The sequence below is a fragment of the Strix aluco genome, chromosome 2 (assembly GCF_031877795.1).
Source record: "Strix aluco isolate bStrAlu1 chromosome 2, bStrAlu1.hap1, whole genome shotgun sequence".
NCBI lineage: Eukaryota > Metazoa > Chordata > Aves > Strigiformes > Strigidae > Strix > Strix aluco.
In genome coordinates this window covers 28,150,628-28,168,820 of record NC_133932.1, presented here as the reverse complement: position 1 = coordinate 28,168,820, position 18,193 = coordinate 28,150,628, and the positions used below count along the sequence as shown (strand labels likewise).

The 18,193-nt window shown below is 35.3% G+C and overlaps 1 protein-coding gene across 1 annotated transcript in view; it reads left to right on the top strand.

Moving 5' to 3' along the window:
- TMPRSS15 (transmembrane serine protease 15) overlaps nt 1-18,193 on the top strand; it is a 57,910-nt gene that overhangs the window by 20,680 nt on the left and 19,037 nt on the right. The window contains exons 10-18 of the mRNA XM_074816707.1: nt 867-976; nt 2,884-3,021; nt 4,882-5,031; nt 7,342-7,444; nt 7,907-8,057; nt 9,252-9,393; nt 14,577-14,666; nt 15,957-16,082; nt 16,552-16,683. Coding sequence (XP_074672808.1) covers nt 867-976; nt 2,884-3,021; nt 4,882-5,031; nt 7,342-7,444; nt 7,907-8,057; nt 9,252-9,393; nt 14,577-14,666; nt 15,957-16,082; nt 16,552-16,683 — 1,142 coding nt within the window. The remainder of the gene's footprint in view (nt 1-866; nt 977-2,883; nt 3,022-4,881; nt 5,032-7,341; nt 7,445-7,906; nt 8,058-9,251; nt 9,394-14,576; nt 14,667-15,956; nt 16,083-16,551; nt 16,684-18,193) is intronic.

The following is an 18,193-nucleotide window of genomic DNA, read 5'->3' as shown; positions in this document are numbered from 1 at the left end:
TCAGCTATATTTTTTACTCTTTTCAAACCAAGGATATTTTTTTCCTATGGAGAAATACATAACAAAAAACAAAGAAAATGCAAATATTCATGCTTCTCTACTAATTGGTACTGATAAGCACCAGCAGGTTGCTGTTGAAAGCTATCTTCATTGGGTCTCTCAATTCCAGAAAACAACAAATAGTGGTATAGGAATTTAAGCTGATTGTGACAGTAGAGTTTTAGAATTTGGACTACCATATATGTTTAGTGGAAAGGCAATGGGAGAACTACTTAAATATAGATTACTGAAAGAACATAACTGCAGCAAAATAAAACCCAGCATTTTTTACACTTTAGTTAAAGTGACTTTAGGTATTAAACTTACTGGGTGATGGTTACGTTTGATAACATGTTCCCAAACAGTGGGTTTGAGATCCTCAAATCTTCATACAAATCCTGGTTTTGTCATGAGAGGCATTCTTTTGGACTTTTGTGAGACAGATTTTGATACCTTGATAGTCATATTGATACCGTGATACCATTCCTCTGACTTTAGGAATTCTACCTGAGCAGTGAGATGTTATCTATTAGTAACATGTATTAAAAAGTAATTGTAAATCAATGAGGTGCAGATAAAAAAAAATATATATACTTAGTAAAGGCATACCTGTACTGTTACAAAAGTTTTATGCCCTATTTCTTTGATAATTTTATAAACTGGAAGTTAGGCAAATAGGTCATCTTGACTAATAATCTTTATTAATGTAATTTCACATCATTTCTGAATTTAACATCATTCAAGCACGCGATGAATACTACGATCAAAAAAAGATTACTAGAACATGAATTTCAGTTCTGAGGTTTATTTTTCTCTTGTTATCTTAGAGTGCCTCAAGGATTATCAATTAAACTGAACTTTACTTCTTTTGATACTCAACAATATGGTGACAATTTGAATATTTTTGAAGGTATAGGACAAAACAAGATTTTAAGAGGTAAGGTTATTTTTCAGCTAATATTACTTTTCCATTAATATATTTTAAGTGGTAAAATAAGCATTTTTAAGTGAAAAAAATTGTATGCGTATGTTTAAGTGGAAGAATGCATCTGTGTAAAGGTACCCTGTTAGACAATTGATCTTGATATTTATGAAGTGACCAGATAAATGCTTCCCTAATATATTAAGAAATATCTACTTTTTTTTTAAAGATCTTATTCAACAATCTTGATAACTTAACCAGAGCCATGGTCCTATGGGGTCCATGTTTCATTGGAAGTATGTTGTCAGAAGATCCTGTAACATCACACACAGTAACATAAACTGAAACTGTTGGGAGAAGTACTATGATACTCCCTGAAATTCATTACAAGCATGGCATTTCTTTCCTCAGACCTTGAAATATTGATGATACCTTATCTCTGTCTCTAGATTCTATTCTGGAAAACTGGGATTTTGCCCATTTTTCACAAGATCTATCCAGCTGAATTCATTAAGATATGAAATACATGTACTTGAAGATAAATATGTAGAGATAAGTCAGAAAGAAATATTATTATTTATCCTATTTTTGGAAGCAGGGCAAGAATGGGAATGAGAAATAGTAAAATACTCATAAAATAAAGAATGGAGAAATTCTACCCTTCCAGTAGTGGTTTGAATTTTACCCCACTTTGGAATTTCAATTTAGATATGAGAGATTGCTTCAATAATATTCTCTGCAACAACCATTAACTTGCATGGATTTAAGGACTGCTGTGGTGTTGACCAGTGATGCCACAAAGACATAAAGACAACATTAAAGACTGTCCTCCAGTGCATTGCCTAAAACTTTGCAGTTTGAGGGGTAGATTTCCAGGTGTTGGAAATACCAAATATAGAGGAAAGAAGGACTACAAGACATTTCCAGATTAAGACTCTCCACTTAAGTAAGTAAAAGAACGTGAGAAGGAGGAAGGAAAATAATGCACATAAAATTAAAAATATGAACGATGATGCCCGTTGTCTTTCCTTAATAATTTGGCACTGTTTCAAATATACAGTATTACAAGTAAGTAAATAGCTGCTCCTCAGAAAAGCAAAGTTTACGGTGAGGAATTCAGGATTTTCTAGTCACTAGTCTAACTGTTGTTGCCTGGCATCATATCAGCTTTAGATGGAGGAGCAACTGTTTTACTGTAGGATGACTGGTATCAATCCTTAAATTTCATGCATATGGAATATATATGAGCGAATTGAAATTAATTTAGAATTTAAAGTCAAAATTTAGATTCACTGTACCATAGAATCATAGAACTGCCCAGGTTAGAAAGGACCTTGAAAGATTTTCTGGTCCAACCTTTCATGGAAAAGGGAGCCTAGATAAGATTATCTAACACTCTGTCCAGTCACTTCTTGGAACATTGCAGTTGTTCCTGTGCTATGTGCCTTCTTGAATACATCATAAAATGAAATTACTATGTAATTTCACAGTTCCCTTACTCTTTGAATATCTGTAAGTGTATATGCTAATTATTAAACTATGAGAGTAAGTATATATGACAAACATATGTAATCAATACTGTGATTCTAGAGTTTCAGAGTCCATATCTAAATCTTGAGAACATTTGCAGCATAATAAGCATGGATATGAAGATTATGGTGTTGAATATATGTACTATAAGAGATGTTTCTCCACAAGCTGATATCCATATTGATGGATATGAGAGATGGGCTATATGGCAGCCAAACAACTAAATGCCTTCAGGGTTTTGAAGCTATTGTTGGCAGGATCACAGTACAAGAGGGAAAGCATTCTTTAAGTCTCAAAAAACTAATCCACTGTATCTTTGTGACAGCACTGGGGATTTTAATGTGCATGGGATTGTTTTCTCTCTGATTATATTATTCTTTATTTGTTCTCAGCTTCTCTATCAGGGACTAATCCTGAGACAATTTACATTTTTTCTCATGAGGCTACCGCACAGTTTATATCCGATTATTCTGAAAATTACAATGGCTTTAATGCAACGTATACTACATTTAACGCAAATGAACTAAACAGTAAGTGTTCTCTTTATGTGTGTGTGTTTTTTATCCTGAAAGTTTGGTGAAACTATATTTTCAGTTTGACAAAATGCAGATTTAAAGGGAAGCAGTATTTTCTGGCCTCAGTCTACTAACTAGATTCACTTTGAGACATTTCATACTGTTTTAAAGATCAAGCCACTGATTTGACTAAGACTGTCCACAGGTTTAAAGGCCTGTATCTACCAGTAGGCTGATGCCTTACAAAGTTAATCTATTTAAATAAGAGTAAAACTCTGTCCATATCATAGAATCATCATAGGATCGTAGAATGGTTTGGGTTGGAAGAGATCTTAAAGATCATCTAGTTCCAGCCCCCCTACCACAGGCAGGGACACCTTCCACTACATCAGGTTGCTCTAAGTCCCATCCAGCCTGGCCTTGAACACTTCCAGGGAGGGGGCAACCACAGCTTCTCTGGGAAACCTGTTCCAGTGTCTCACCACCCTCACAGTAAAGAATTTCTTCCTTATATCTAACCTAAATCTACCCTCTTTCAGTTTAAAACCATTATCCCTCATCCTATCACTACACTCCCTGATGAAGAGTCCCTCCTTATCTTTCCTGTAGGCCCCCTTTAAGTACTGGAAGGCTCTCCCTGGAGCCCTCTCTTCTCCAGGCTGAACAACCCCAACTCTCTCAGCCTGTCCTCAGAGGGGAGGTGCTTCAGCCCCCTGATCATCTTTGTGGCCTGCTTTGGACCCACTTGAGCAAGCCCATGTCCTTCTTATACTGGGGGCATCAGAGCTGGACACAGTACTCCAGGTGGGGTCTCATGAGAGCAGAGTAGAGGGGGAAAAATCACCTCCCTCGGGCTGCTGGTCACGCTTCTCTTGATGCAGCCCAGGATACGGTTGCCTTTCTGGGCTGTGAGACCATGTTGCTGGCTCATAGTCAGTCTTCCATCCACTAATACCTCCAAGTCCTTCTCCACAGGGCTGCTCTCAATCCACTCATCACCCAGTCTATATTTGTGCATGGAATTGCCCTGACCCATGTGCAGGACCTTGCACTTGACCTTGTTGAATTTCATGATGTTTGCACGGGCCCAGCTCTCAAGCTTGTCAAGGTGTCCATCAGATTCTTCTCAGCCAGTGTGTTCACTAATGAACACTGCTGAATCACTGATACTAATCATTATTCTGTGATTGCCTGACAGTACCTCCTCTCCAGAGTTTCTGATGTCCTAACTCATTGTCACAAGTAGTAGTCCTAAATGGCAAAATTCAGGAAGATACCTGTTTCAGTAAATAGGCATTGGAAAAAGTCCAGATGCAGTAAATCTACAGTGACAACAAAATTCAGCAATATGACTCATGCATTGGTGTTCTCTAGTAGTTGGGAAAAAAATTAGATGCAGATTGGACAAGTAAAGGCTTCTTCAGCTGCTAAATCTTGAGCAGGATGTGACTGGGAAGGAATATGCTGCAGGAAGCATCCAGAGTGCCAGCAAACTCTTGTCATGTGGAAGCCCTTACTGGGCACTGATCTGGACTGCCACTGAGCAAAATATCATAGGAGGAAAAGTGATAAGGATGTTGTAGCAAATATATGTGAGCAAAGAAGGATAAAAGGAGAAGGACAAGGAAAGGGGCATCCTTGGTGCATGGAGCACAGCACTTATCTTCTGAGCATTCAGCTCTGGTGGTGTGCCCTTTCAACTGGAGCAATCCAGGCCTCGGCAAAGAAAAGAGGAAAAGAGCAGGGTTGGCCCTTAGTGTTAGCTATGCAAGGGGCCCTCTCTCGTTTACATTGTTCATCACTCATTCTTATGTAATTCTGAGAAAATACTTAATGTCTCTGTCATTTTTAATTACTAGAGTTTCTTATTCACAGATTATGAGAAAGTCAATTGCACTTTTGAAGATGGCTTTTGTTACTGGATACAAGATTTAGATGATGATTCAGACTGGGAGAGAGTTCAGGGTCCTACCTTTCCCTCTATGAGCGGTCCTGATTTTGATCATACATTTGGCAACATGTCAGGTAAGATCAAATACAAGTTGCTTGCAGATTAAAGGAGAAGCTTGATTTAGCTTATGTTATACCATTGTACAATGGATTCTTCATAGTGGTATTGTTGGGATGTAATTTTTTTCTGCCATAAAAATGAGTCAGGGCAACCAGACAAAACGTTTTATGCTACTGATTGCCATCTTGTGGAAATATACCAAAGCTAAAAGAAGAAATAAAGGAATATATAAACCAATTAAAGTATGAAGTATTGAAAAATTTCAATGCTATTAATATGCCAAAATGCCTTATCTGAGAAAGGAATTTCTATTATGCAACAGTGTTATAGGTCAAATAACTTCATGTTTACCTTAAGGAAAAAAACAAGTATAGTTACCTTTTAGGGAAATCACTTCTATTTCATTCCTATCTACTGGTGACACCCTCATGGTTGTCACCACGATTTAACATAAGTTGACCTGCAGGGTACATATGGCACCTGTGTCCCCAGTTAGAATCACACACCAAACACACTAATTTTCAACATGTGAAAAATACAAACACTCCAACTCTTAAAGCAAAACAACTTAATTGGAAGAGTGATCATATCAAATGTGGGCTTTAATTAAAGAGACAATACTGATAGGAATCAGATTTTGAATGTGTATCATGAATACTTATCCCAGAATTAGACTCCAAAAGTTTTTTTCTGCTTCAACAGGAAAATGAAACAATCTCTTTCTCAGCTGATTTGTCAGTCCAGATAAAACTAATTAAGATAATCTGGATTTTGCAATGGTTATATGTATTCTATGCAAGACTTATATAGAATTTATTCAGTGACAAATAACTGAAAAAATTGAAAATTGTTCTGGAAGAATTTACTCCCAGGAAAAGAAAAATATTATTCAGCATATTATTGGTTAGCAATTATTCCATCTCTCTGAGTAAATGCACACTTTCTAAACAATCTTCAGAACACTGTTTTATCTTCCCACTTGACTCTTAGAATACAAATCAGATGAAAGAATGTAAAAATTTTAATAAAACACTTGACAGTGATTTCTAGCTCTCTTGAAAATGTTTATTTATTTTAGGTGCTCTCTGTTTCACTGTGCTAGATCTAAGCTGACATATGTAATGTTGCTATATATAATGTTGCTATTATATTGAATATTCAGATTTCTATGACCTGCATTTGAAGTAGAAATGTGAGCTGCATCATTAATAACTAGCTATTACTTATATTCAGTGAGACAGTGTATTTTGGTTTGGTTTTGCTGCTCTTGAAAATCAAAGAACTTAATACATACTCAACAATTGATTCTGAATGCTCAGATAAAACAAAGACAGAGAACTGTCATGTTGACTGTATGAAGACGTTTTCTGAAAAAGAATACTATGTTCATTTTGTTAAAGCTAGACACCATGTATATTTTAATGCATGCTTTCTAAGTCAACACAGGAAATGAAATGCCTGATTCAGATTTCAGACTAATTTTCAGACTTTAACCTCCCACAGCAAAAAGATAGCTGATCTAGAAATATGAATAACAGATTGTAGTATATATAATTGAAATTATATAATTATATTTATATTTGTCAAGTCTATTAATATAATATCTGCATATATATGTATTAGATAGATTGATAGATAGATAAATAGAATAAAAACTAAGATTACAGCCATGATTTCACTAAAGCAAGAATTTTATTTTAGGACATTTAGCTCTGCCTAATTTTGCTTTTCTTATGAGACAAATCACAGTGCCTCTCTAGCCTGGCCCCACATTATATTTCCATCTGGCAACAAGAAGTCCAAATTCCCAGCTGCAAGGAATTAGCTCAGAAAAAGCTAAAAACCCAATTTCCCCAAATAATGTGTTTTTCTTGTGTATAATTCTTCATCTTGTTATAAAATACTCATGTAGTCATTCTCTCACCCCCCCTCAACCCATATTTCCCATTATTATGTGGACAAAAATCATAAAAATGTTAGGAAATTCTTCTGCAAAATCACAAGCAATGTCAAACAGGAAGACATTTTTATAAACTGAGTAGAAATTGCTCAGGTGAATCATTGCCTTCACTAAATAAAAGGCAGATCTCCCACTGACTTCAAAAGGACTAGTTTCCCATTTCATGTCTAGTTCTGAGAAGTGTCCAAGAAGCTGAAAAGCTCATTTTTGTATGTTGTTGACTGATAATCATTCACATTTATTGTGTCAGGAATCTTCCAAGACATGCAACTCTATCTGTGGGTGATATTATTGATATTATTTTTAATGTAAAAAAAACCCACAGTAGTTCTGTACTGACTAAAATGTGCTCATTATCTTTCAGGATTTTATATTTCAACACCCATAGGACTTGGATTCGGAGAAGAGAGAGTCCGGATTATGAGTTTGCCTTTGGTCTCTTCAGATTCATCTTGTCTAAGCTTTTGGTATTCTTACATAAATCCTAAACATATACTTTGTTTAAGAATAAAACCAAATAGCTTTCTTTCATATATAATATTAATCCAAGTCAGTGTGCCAGCAATACAAGCTTGCTTCTGTTTGGGTTTCCATGATCAGTCTCAACCCCAGGCCTGAAACTTTGACTCCTTTATAGGTTAACTTTAATGTATTTTCTTTTTCACCCTGCATTCATTTCTATACAGAAATGATATTAGGAATCCCTGAAATGTTTTTGGTCATGAAGTTTAACTAAGCCTCTGCAGAAAATATGGCAAAGTACCAAGTAAATCTTCCAGGTGTAATCTAAGCATACAATTCATTTTACCTTCATGTCACTGCAAACTAGTCCTAATTCCATAAAACTGTTTAAAAAACAAAAAGCTTGAATTTCTTTCATTAAATTTCACTTTGTTCTAATAATACCAAAATTGCTCTTCCCGCTCTAGGTATTTCATGTACAGTACTAATGTTTACCGTTTAAGAGTTAGCATAAGTAATGAGCATGGTTTGGAAAAAATCATTTTCCAGAAAGAAGGAAACTATGGAAACAACTGGAATTATGGACAAGTAACTTTAAATGAAACATCTGATTTTAAGGTTTGTTAAACTGCTAGTTCATTTCAAAATTTATTTTGGCTAAGCTGATATCAGTTTTCTGCCAAATGAACTCAATGATCCACAGCTCTAAAGACAATATCTAGTACTATTTACTAATGCATACCAACAAATAAATGTTAGCATGCAGAAAACTAGAGTCCCCATTTGAATTGTCATCCCCCCCATCCCCCCCCACCCCCCCCACCCCCTTCCCTACTCTGGAATTTAAAGTATTATTATAGTAGAAAACAGAAAACCTGAACACTGTCAGGGGACAATCAAGTTATCATGAAAGAGAGCTTTCCACAAAACAAGGGTGTTCAAAGTCTATCAAAATCTGACACAGAGTTTAAAATCTTGACAGTGATATGAAGCACTTAGCCATCAGAAAATTTAAATTAAATAATTTCAGATTCCGAAGCAGCATTTTCACTAATTAGTTACAGAATAATTCACTGAATGTGTGTTCCAGAGGGAAATGTATTTGGCACCACATGGTTAAAAACTGACCTGACTTATCTGTAAACAAAAGGAGGAGACTTATGCTAGAAAATTCCTTCAGTAACTCTCTATTGAAAACAATTTCATTTTATAGATATTTGAGATGGCTTGTCCTGCTATAATAGTTTTGACTGATGCAAAAGCACTGCCAGAAAGATGCATTTACCATCTGAGGAAGTAAATGCATCTGTGACCTGGCTGCATCAGATTTCCAGCAAATGTGTGGTTTACGATCTCAGGAAAAGTGCTATTTCACCAGCACAAATTCCTTTACTTTAAATATATGGATATTAAAACACAATAACAAACAAATCAGATTAATTTCATTTTTTCATGGAGATAAGTTATTAGATCACGAGAAGTTTGGACTGATGAGTGATACAGAATTTGCATTTCAAAAGTTACATGTATTTATACATAAAAAGTAAAGTTACTGAATAGTTTTTAATCATGTTCGTCATTTATATGAATAAATTCCTACATTCCTTAGAATGATCCACTCAGTTGGCATAGTGCTGTTTTGTTTTGCGAAGAATCCTGTCTCATCCCTGATGCCTTTCTCTGAGTGTAGCACCAGTGTGTATTACAATGGAGATAAGGGTATTCAAGAAAGAAGACAGAATGGTTCAGCATAAAAAGCTGAAAAATATTTCATTAAATTATAAAATTCTAATTTTTCTTCATGAACTTCAGGTTATTTTTGATGCCTTTAAAAAGCGTGGTCCCAGTGATATTGCCTTGGATGACATTGGCTTGACAAAGGGAAAGTGTAATGAAAGTATTCACGTGGAGGCAACTGTGATTCCAACTGTTACTACTGTTCCTTCAGTTCCCAGTAAGTAAACATTAAATTACAGTTGATTGCCATTTCCTATGACTGTATTTGTGTATAAGTGATTCAGAATTTTCAGCTTGCACTTTTATAAAAATCTCCCTTCAACATTACAAAATTATCTTCAGGATAACATACTTAGGTTCCCTGCCCATGACTCCATTGATAGCAACGGAACTGGGAGATTCACAGCTTAAGCTGTCAGTACAGTATCTTCCAAAACTTGAAGAGTGGAGGATAATTAAAGAATTCAGAATTTGTCTCTAAAAGCTTTAATTAGTAAAGCTTCCAGGAAGTCACTGAAGGGGAATGAAGAAGAAAGAGAAGATTATAACCTCTATATTTGAAATTATAAGCAGTGTAGCAGGGGAATAAGAGAATGAGCAAAGTCATATAATAATATCACTAAAGGTCTCAATAGTAAAAATTCACCAAGCTCTGAGAACACATGCACACTGAAAACTCCCATATTTAGGGGAGTGGATCTATAATAGTGCTAGAATAGTTTAAGAATGCAGCATGATCTATGTGAGTGTCTAATACTCAAAATGGAGGTATTACCTGGAATAAGGCTCACAATGAATGAATTCTTTTCTATATTCATTTAGCTGTATTGTTATCCCTACTATATCTGAATACATTAAAAAAGAATAAGAAAGCAATATTTGCTTTGAAAAAATTTTAAATAGGGAAAGACAGAAAGACAGCAGTTCTGGTTTCAAAGGGACCGAGTGGACAAAAAAAACCAATCAGAGGACTTTTGTCACTCCCTGATCTAATAAGAGGTTTCAATATTTGCATAAATTATGGAATGTGTCAAAACCTAAGCCTGATTTCTTTAATTTTACCATTGCTGACTGTCCTGGTTTCAGCCAGCATAGAGTTAACTTTCCTTGGGCTGAGAGGGAGCACAGCTAGAGGGCTGGGTCCAGATCGATCACTGGAGTATTCCATAACATGTGACATCACGCTCAGTATATAGGCGGACATGTGCTCTCTCAGGTGCTGTTTTCAGTTTTCCGGGTCAGCATGGTGGGATTTTCTGGTGCGGTCAGATTGCTGCTGGGGGGCAGCGGGCTGCGTACCTGTCGTCGTGCTCAGTAAGCCACGGCTGCATTTTACCCGTTTTGGACTTACTATTGTTACTGTTGGTTTTGTTACTATTAGAAAATTATTTTTTTTATTTAATCTACAAATTTCTTCTTTCGTCCCTCCCCTATTTCACCGGGGGAGGGGGGTGGGGAATTAAACAACTGGCCATGTGCTGACTGGCTACCGGCTGAACTCAAACCACAGCACTAATTCTACTCTTTTTGGTAAGGCAGAAGTGATGAATAAGTTCTTGCTTTTTTCCTGTTTGATGGGAGCTCATCTCATTTCATCTCACCGTCTTCTTGGCACCTCTTCTGAATCCCAGGTTCAGTGGGAAACTGGAGGAGGGTTGGCTTTATTTGCACATTTTTGCCACCTTCTCCAAGGCAGTAGAAGTTACCGAAACATGGAATGTCACTACCTATAACACATATGCACTTCTTCAGACAGCTTGATCCAGACACATCACACTGCAGTCTTTCAAAGGAAAGCACAGAGATTTAAGCTTCCTCAAAACATTACAGTTCCACAGAGCTAGTTAGAAGGCTCTCACTGAGAAAAATGCAAAAAAATACCTGCAGCCATCATTATAAATCTGACAAATGATATAAAACAAAGAAGAAAGATTGTATATGATCTTAACCAGGTCTACACACATTCAAAGCAAAAACTGGTACAAATATGAACAGAGCTTGTGTAAAAATCATTAAAAGATCTGATAGAGCTTTGTAATTTACTGTGAAAGAAGCATGAACTTTTTGGAAAAAAATAGATTTCTAAAAAAGACCTATTCACAGATGGCTTCCAATCATTAAAACAAACCGTGAGTATGTTCCAGGACTGCCTCTTATTAGATTTACTGTCATTTACAAAGTACAACTAGTTGCTCTCTGGACAGCATATAGTAAATAAAAATAGCCTAAGATTAAAATAATAGAAAAGGACTGTTTGCATCGTGCTTATGTTGAAGCACTGTGTACTAATATTGTTATTCTATCAAATCTATCACCTCTAAATCTACTGCATCAAGACAGGTAAGAAAACAAAACCATCTAAATATAAGAGCAAAATTCAGTTTTAGGGCTCAATCCTGAGACACGGGGAGGTAAAGTTCAATCAGATGTCTCTGTCAGCAACATTAAATTTTAATAAAATTTAATAAATTTTCATTTCAGTCATAATTTAACAAAGTGGGTTTTGGAGTTTGCAGTTTTCATTAAAGTGACAAGCGTGGAGAGGTGCTGACGTTTGCCACCACCAGCCATCTTTCAGTTGCTGTGGGTAAACACACCTCACAAGTTAGCATCAGTCTAATGATTAGTGGTGGAACAACCCTGTGGTAAACGGTAGCCGAGTACTGATGTCAAAACACCAAAGAAGTGTCATTCAGACTATAGATTTCTACCCAAATAATGGTGATAAAGTTTTAATATTCAAAAAATTAGGAGATCAGGTGACATATATCTCCTTATGAAACAGATTAGAGAAGATCCATACTGTCCTGCAATATGATACAAAAGCACAGTCTAAGCTGTTGCTGGGGAAAAACTAACTTATTTGCATAACTTTCTTGAGGCATGCTACATGTACGTTATCTGTAACCTGCTGAAAAAAGTGAATGTTATCAATCATCTTCAAAGAAGTATGAAATTACTTTGATGGATATGGTACAAGCTTACTAACACTAATGGTTTCCCTACAAATGTCATGTCTATAAACAAGAGATGAAAGAATTTGAGCTGAGCCAATTTCTTTTGCTAGACTTAGAGCTTCAGTAAGAGGCACTGGCATCATTCACAGTGCCATAAAAGCTCACTGAAAAGTAAAAAAAAAAATTTGGTGGTGGGATATGGAAGTAGGATTTGCTTTTGTCTTTTGCACAAGATTGTCAGCTTACACTTTCATCTAAAACAAAGATTGCTTTCATCTTCATATTCATTTATAACCTGTCTTTTAATACAAACAACAGTGTGGAAATTACAGTGTAGATTCCACACTTAAGATGTGTATGTCAATATGAATTAAAATTTTGGCCAAAGCACAGAGGAATTTTTGTAAGAATAGGTCATATATCATTTTCTACAGTGTTAAGAAAATTGTCGATTATGCTCAATGAAAGGACCAAGATTATTGGTGCTGATTGCTATCTTGTTCTCTAACGAGTGACAGCCATATGAATAACTCCATATAAATTTGTGTTTAAAGATCACTGGAAATTGTTAAAACATTTTTTCCAGACATGAGTAAAATCAATTACTTCTATCTTTTTTCCATGCAAGAGAAATATTGTTACTAATGTGACTTACATGTAGTCAACACCAGATCAGATTTCATCATAAGTTGTCCCTGTTCGGCTATTAAGAATGTCGGTTTTGCTCTGCTCATATCATCAGATGATACTAGCTAAGAATCATATATTCTTCACCCAGCTTTACAATAGTTGTGTGTCTGTGCAGTAATGTCTCATAAAAAAGGCCAGTGTAATGTTTATTTGTTGTTAATGGTATTTACAGAAAGTAGTCAACATTGTGAGCCATATAGCTGAAACATAATATACTTGTTAGCTGGTGTGTGATTGCCAACAGTTTCTTTTCCTTTCAGAGAGATTGGCTTTTCTTGCCAAGAGTGATTTGGTGAAATAGAAAGTTCTATAAGATGGCTGTCGTGAGAAAGTTCAAATCTTTCTTGTATTTAGTGGAGCTTCCTTCCAGTGGGATTCAATGGGCAAACGCAGTAGGACTTGTAGATTGTGCAGTCCCCAACCCAGTGGCTCAGAGTACTGACAGACATACCGAAACACAAAATTTGAGCCATAAGGGTGGTGAAGGGGAATGTTAAAGTTTAGCCAAAATCTGAAAGTTAAAAAAATAAATTTTAACTCGATGAATAAAACAACAACAAAACAAAATAAAAAAGGTAGATTTCTTCTGCCTTAACTTTTATTTCCTCAAGCAGGTGGAAGAGCACTGTTTATTTTTTAATAAATTGCAGGCAACTGAAGTAGGAAAACACCAAAGTTCATTCTGATGATACAGCTGAAATGAAAATAAATAATATTTCTCAATATGAAGTAACATTTTGGATTATGAAACTGACATATTTTGGATGTAAACCACCATCTAAACAAAATATTGAAAGAGAATATTAAATATATAAAGTACAGTTAGCTATGTCTATGTGTGTGGGTGCATGTATATGTGTGCATACATATCTACAATATTTGCTTTTAAATAAATTTTACCCATTTTTATATATAAGTGCATATACATATTTATGATAAAGACCTTACTTATTCAAGCTGTTGTTTCAAGAAAAAAGGAAATGGCTACTTTTACCATTTATAAGGTTTAACTGTAAAAGTTTTTAGGGTCCTGATGAAATCAAAATAACAGTGTAAGGGGTTTTTTGCTATAAAGTTTATTTGCTAGATGACAAAATGGGCTTTATACTTGAGCATCTCTGCTAATGCTGCAAGATCAATCACATAATAAGGAAGGCTTACAAGATAAGTGCATAAATGATTATATTGGGGGAGGGGTCTCCTCTATTTCTTTGATGTTTTCTAGCTTTTATAATAATGTACTAGTAAATTATACAGCTGACTGTATCACATTCTTTTCTTCATATTTTCTGTCATGCACAGCTTGCAGACCAATAATGGCCTAATGAAGGACAGACTGTGTCCTTCCCCAAACTAGATGGGGAAGACTTCTCGTAGCATCAACATGAATACAGACATGCAGCTGGGTACCAGCACTTCACAAACAGCAATGTATGAACTGTAGCTGTAGATAACACTATGGCATCGATTCTGTGTGTCAGCATGTCTGACTTAGACACTGTAACTAATAAGGACAGTGAATTTCTTACACACCTTATTTCCTCAATGCTCTGTGTCCTTACCGGAGTATTGGCTTCTCACAACTCATTGTTCAAGCTTTTTATCAATGGTACCATAACTGAATCCTTACGGTGATGAAGTTAGCTTGAATATACTTTTCATAAAACTACTTATTCCAAATTATCTTTGTTACAATGAATTGCAAAAATAAGACAATAGGTTAATTATGTTTTTGAAATGTTTTATTTTTCAGCTGACTGTGGAGGGCCAGTTGAACTCTGGGAGCCAAACAGTACATTCAGCTCTGAAAACTTTCCAAACAATTACCCTAATCAAGCTTATTGTAAGTCATTCTTCTCCAAGTCTTCAGGAAAAGTTTAGCCATATAAAAGTAGAGATACTAAATCTGCTTTCCCAAGTCAGATGCTGTCAAGCAAAAAAGTTCTAAGCGATCTTTTAACTGAGGTCTATATGACACTTAGCAGAAGCTAAGGAATCATTTTAATCACCAGTTGATTAAAAAGGGATGAAGACAAGCATAATTCCTTGGAATGGGTTCAGGCAAGCCGATTCCAACATGACTATTATGTCAAATATCTTTATGTCAGTGCAACAACAGACAAGGTGCTGAAAGTCCCCATTTTACCATTACACCTCAATGTATTTGCCAGGTTAATATCATCATCTCTTCTGTTAAATAGTTAACCTTTTCTAGGGAAAAAGAATGTGTGTATGCATTTTTCAAGGGATCCCCTCTTTATTGAATGTTTCTTGACATACTAGTGAACAGACATTATTCTACTGATGTTATTTGGTTTAGATTAAGGTACAGCCGGCAAAAGTGGAAATGTTTCAAAGTGGTCCACTATGTGTTATTGATGGATGAAGCAAGGAAGAGAACTTTGTCATTACTTCTTAATTACATTTTAATTATTTATTACTTCACTTTTAACTAGAGAATTGTGTTAGGATGCTAATCACAAGATTTGTAATTTTATGTTTCTGTCGCAATTGAGATATGGCTTTCATTTCCAGCTATTGCTTTCACAATTTGCCAGGTAATATTCCTACTAGTGAGAAAATACTTTTCATTCTATGAACAGATTAAAAAATGGTTGGGTTTTTTTACTTTCTTTACAAGATTTCCATAGTATCCAAAATTATGTAGATTAAATAAGATAAAGCATAGGCAAAACAGAATCAAATACTTCTTCTCTAAAAAGACATCTAACCTGAAAGACAGGCTTCTGTGACTGAGTATAGACATTATCTTACTATCAAATAAGAGTTAACTGACAAGATTGACTGTCACATTTTCACAGTTACAAAAAAAAATAACTTTCCTACTTCAGGAAAACTCAGAGTTGTCATGAATGGTAAAAAAGTGAAGGTGTATATGTATTAGGAGCCTAAATCCAGTTTTCAGAAGTGTTTTAGAGAATGAGAGTCAATTGAATTATGGATCTTGTCAAAATAAGAGGCTTTTAAAGATAAGATTTAGACTTCTAAATGTCTGGGGTGTTTCTTAATAGTTTAGCAGAGATTTTTTTCCCAAAAATCCTTCAACATGAAATAACACAGTAAATGTAACAACTGAAAAGGTGATTTTTCTGTGTGTGTTATTATTTTCTAGGTGTGTGGTACTTAAATGCTGAAAAGGGAAAAAACATTCAACTTCATTTTCAGGTTTTTGATCTGGAAAATATTAATGATGTAGTTGAAGTCAGAGATGGCAGAGGACCAAATTCCTTACTTTTGGGCAAGTAACAGCATTGGGTACTAAAATGAATGTAATCAGGGCTGGAGCAAACTGATAGATATAATATAAAGGAAATTAATTCTCTAATTTCGTTCTACATTTCCTCACATTTTTGTGTCTCAGAAATTAGGATGAAAACTTGAGAAAGCATACTGTATGTGACATCACATTTCCCAAATGTTTGCACACACTCAACTTTCTTTGCAATCTAAACAAAATTAACGTCTTGATAAATAAGACTTCTCACGTATGTGGACAAACAGAAATGTAATCCCTTAGTTGAACCTTATCTTTCTATACTGATATGTCAAACTTCGGGTTGAGCTTTTATCATTGTAGTCTGATAGCAGTTAGGTTTGGGGGAATAACTGTATTCATGTGGTAGTATGATTTGCTTTTGAACCCAAAACATTTTGAAATGCATAAAACCAAAATAGCTTAAATGCATTCATGTTCTCCTGGAGAACAGCTGTCTATACAGGACAAGACCCATTGCCAGATGTCTTCTCTACAACAAACCAAATGACAGTAATCTTCCTTACGGACGAGTCTGCAACAAAGAAGGGATTTCTTGCAAACTTTACTACTGGCTACCATCTAGGTAAGCATATGAACCCTTGTATTTAAGAGGTTATGTCAGTTGAGAAAAAGTGGAGAGTAGAAGGTGACTCTTAGCCCTTGATCAACAGAAATATGAAGTTAAAGAGCAGTTACCCATCTGTACTTTATGCTTTCTAGCATGAAAAGTGACGTTTTTGTTGCTTTAGTGTAATTGGACCAATGTCTGTATCATCTGCAGATCTGTGTGATATTACATGAAAAATTGACTCAGTATTTTGACCAAAAACTATTCAAATATTTAGAAGTCAAATACAAACTATCCCCTATACAAGGCCCAGAAAAGAACATCATTTTGTGACTCATTTGAGGGTGTCATTACTGTGTGTTTAAATGCATTTGTGAAATATTTATTATTGATCACATCCACTAGAAGAGAAAAATGTATATGGTAACTGATTAATATTTGCAATACGGTCCTTCTTGCATCTTTAAAAATTTGATCCTTAGCATGTGAAGGATCTGGGAAGAGTTAGTCTTTTAAATATTTGGACAGCAGTGTTTCTGGTCCCAGCCAGTCCCTTTCTGAAAGACTCTTGATTTTGTTGGGGACTGCAATTAGACTTGTCACTCATGTAAGTAATTCAGCAATCAGCTCTCCAAAAACATGCAAAACGCAGCCAAATGCTAAAGTACATGGAACAGCAATATGCTTACCAGGACAAATACTTACTCTAACTCTAGGCCAAATCTTGACAGAATTAATTAGAGGTTTTGTATTACTTCTGTGGAAGTCTGACAGCAGAGAAAAGAGAAAGAAAAAGCAGTGTGTATTCAGAGATGTGTGAAGTACCATTCATTTGCAAGAACAGAAAGACAACAAGAATCTACACTTTTTTTATTTATTATTATCATAAAGGACAAGTGTCTGACAGCATGTTTAGCTAGCTGCAGCTTTTCTATAGATCAACAGTAATAATATTAACTTTCTTAATCTTTAAAAAAATCTTAATTGATTTACCTTTGTAAAATCAACTTTGTTTAGTCCCATTGTGCAAGACTGAGAGGTAGGTTTGTATGGACATATGACCATTTTGCTGCTTCTTGTTCTGCCTTCTCTATCACATTTGATCAGTCCAACAACACTAAGCTTTTTTTTAGCTGGTTCAGTGCCTTTGCTGAGCCAGCTTTGCCCATATTTTGTTGTAAAGTAAAAATTAAGCTTAGCAAGGTAGAGTTCTCAAAGTGGCCATTGCCAATTCTGGTTAAATATATTTAAAAGGTTCCATTTGCAAAAGAATTACGCTTATTCATGATCTTTGCAGCCAAAGGACAGAGACTGTATCGTTAGCATGCAGGCCCAAGGATAAAAGGATTGTCAGTAAATAAATTAAATTTACAAGACAAGCAGATTTTTCTTTTTATTTTATTTTTCCATGAAATACTGAGTTTTTGGGAAGGAAGCATAATTTGAAAAGAAATACTTTTTGGCAGTATGCAATATAATAAAAAACCTGTCTAAGTGAGAACTAAGTTCTATGGAAAACCTGGCA